General features: G+C 30.2%; 1 protein-coding gene across 1 annotated transcript in view; it reads right to left on the bottom strand.

The window, feature by feature from the left end:
* Window positions 1–2809, bottom strand: part of LOC107568114 (actin-binding LIM protein 1-like) — a 40345-nt gene that overhangs the window by 12594 nt on the left and 24942 nt on the right. Inside the window, exons 12-15 of the mRNA XM_016253961.1 lie at window positions 2649–2675; window positions 2334–2463; window positions 618–701; window positions 187–252 (exon numbers count right to left, since the gene is read on the bottom strand). Coding sequence (XP_016109447.1) covers window positions 187–252; window positions 618–701; window positions 2334–2463; window positions 2649–2675 — 307 coding nt within the window. The remainder of the gene's footprint in view (window positions 1–186; window positions 253–617; window positions 702–2333; window positions 2464–2648; window positions 2676–2809) is intronic.

Genomic DNA, 2809 nt, shown 5'->3' with positions numbered 1-2809 from the left:
ATAATGCTAAATGATATCCAGTATAATTAGAGTTATACGTTTTGAGGTTGGTGACTTAATACTGAGCTGTGTGGGTACATAAGACAAAAATGGCTGGGAAACACTGCTTGTACATTATAAATCAACATGCATGTGTCAAAATTCTAATCATCGCTTTATTGTGAAAGATAAAGCATTGAATTCAAAGATTCTGAATGACTGTACCATGCTGTTTGTAGATAGGGGGTTTTCTGTAGATGTTTACTCCTTGATCTGAAAGAAAGGAAAAGTCAAATTAGTGCATTTTAGTTCTTAATATAACAGATATTGGGTTTTAAAAGGAGAAACTAAATCGATAACACATACAAAATGCACCAATAAACAATCAAATCTGAAAAACTGACAACTGCACCACATACACTTTGGATATGCTATTACCAAAGAAAGATCTTGTCATTTTCTGAAAGAAAATGTTAGGGGTGTTTGATCGTGCAGGCTTTTCATTTCTGTGTGAACTGTTGCTTTAAGACAGAGAGATAACCAGACACAGAAAGCGCTATGAATGGTGAACATGTGCTTAGACACAGGGGCATGCTGGGATTGACACACAGTGGGCCGCTGGAAGACTCCAACAGTACCTGGCAGGTGAAAATGTTTAGGAGTCAGAGGGAGAGGAGGGGTGCTGGCCCCTGGGGAACTCCGACCACTGGACGGCTCAGTGCCTCCAATCACAAACACGGTCAAAGTCAATAGGGAGAATAATTCAGATTAGGGCTGGGCGAAATATATATATTGATATACGCCATGTTTACACACTATTTTAATAAATAAAAATATACAGTTGCACTTTATTTTAAGGTGTCCTTGTTACAGTGTGATTATACATTTAAATACTGAGTAATATTAATTAATTACATGTATTCACTATATGGTTAGGGTTAGGATTAGGGTTACTTGCATGTAATTATGCATAATTTATTGTTGTTATAATAGTAAGTACATGTAACTTGTGTAACAAGGACACCTTAAAGTGTTACCAAATATACACAAACTAACTAAAGGGATTAATGTAAAAAAAAAAACTTAATTTTAACCAAAATCGAAAAGACAGAAGTTAGAATTTAGAAAAATTAGAATGAGAAAAAACTAAATTAAGCCATGTTTACACACTGTTTTTACTATATATAAAAATTTACACTAACTATAGGGATTAATCTAAAAAAAAAAAAAAAATGATATATATATATATGCACACACACACATTTATATATATATATATATTACACACAAACTATTTTTTAATGTAATTTTTTTTAAATAAATATAAGAAAGGTTACTTGATCACTGATCTGGTTATTTATTATTAGGCACTGTTACATTTATCTACATAAAACCATTTAATACATGAAAAATGACATATGAGTGAACATTAAGTTCACAATTAATTATGAAAATATCACGAAAATTAAAATTCAAATGAGAATACTTGCTATAACACCCAGCCCTTTTTAGAGTTTTTAGAGAAGATTTGGACCGTCTTTCTCTATTTTAAAACTCAATTTTGCACTGTGGGAGCACAAAGCCATATTAGATAACTGTAAATAATCCATGGAAGGAAAAGAGAAATTGATGCATAATTTATTGTTGTTATAATAGTAAGTACATGTAACTTGTGTAACAAGGACACCTTAAAGTGTTACCAAATATACACAAACTAACTAAAGGGATTAATGTAAAAAAAAAAACTTAATTTTAACCAAAATCGAAAAGACAGAAGTTAGAATTTAGAAAAATTAGAATGAGAAAAAACTAAATTAAGCCATGTTTACACACTGTTTTTACTATATATAAAAATTTACACTAACTATAGGGATTAATCTAAAAAAAAAAAAAAAATGATATATATATATATGCACACACACACATTTATATATATATATATATTACACACAAACTATTTTTTTAATATAATTTTTTAAAAATAAATATAAGAAAGGTTACTTGATCACTGATCTGGTTATTTATTATTAGGCACTGTTACATTTATCTACATAAAACCATTTAATACATGAAAAATGACATATGAGTGAACATTAAGTTCACAATTAATTATGAAAATATCACGAAAATTAAAATTCAAATGAGAATACTTGCTATAACACCCAGCCCTTTTTAGAGTTTTTAGAGAAGATTTGGACCGTCTTTCTCTATTTTAAAACTCAATTTTGCACTGTGGGAGCACAAAGCCATATTAGATAACTGTAAATAATCCATGGAAGGAAAAGAGAAATTGATTTGATGAAATTTTAATATTAGTCTTTCGAGCACAGCAGACTGATGGACACATAGCTCACCGGGTCTGTGGAAGTGCTGTGGTGAGCGTGACAGGGTGGGAGTGTAATTGTGGCGGTTGTAAATGGGCGAGCCAATGGAGCCCTGACTTGTCGACCGATGGAGTATTCGTTCTCTCATCTCGTAGTAACCCTGATGAATACAGGAAACATGCACCGTAAAAAAAAAAAACACTATTGTTTCATCTGAAAATCTAAATGTGATCCACTTACAGTACAACATCTTTGAATAAATTCTTGAATATTTGAAATGAAAATTAAACTGCATTTTTCCAATAAAGCACATAAGTAATAAATAAAACTCTAAATCTGACTCACCTCAGCAGTTGGTGTGGGTGACCTGGTCTGAAACAAGAGGGGAACAATTAAATACATATACAAAGAAAACTTTGTTTTTTTATTATATATATATATATATATATATATATATATATATATATATATATATATATATATATATATATATATATATATATATA

Source organism: Sinocyclocheilus grahami, unplaced genomic scaffold, assembly GCF_001515645.1.
Source record: "Sinocyclocheilus grahami isolate Dianchi unplaced genomic scaffold, SAMN03320097.WGS_v1.1 scaffold1215.1, whole genome shotgun sequence".
In the NCBI taxonomy this organism is placed as follows: domain Eukaryota; kingdom Metazoa; phylum Chordata; class Actinopteri; order Cypriniformes; family Cyprinidae; genus Sinocyclocheilus; species Sinocyclocheilus grahami.
The sequence above is the reverse complement of the archived record's forward strand: the minus strand, read 5'-3'. Positions and strand labels throughout refer to the sequence as shown.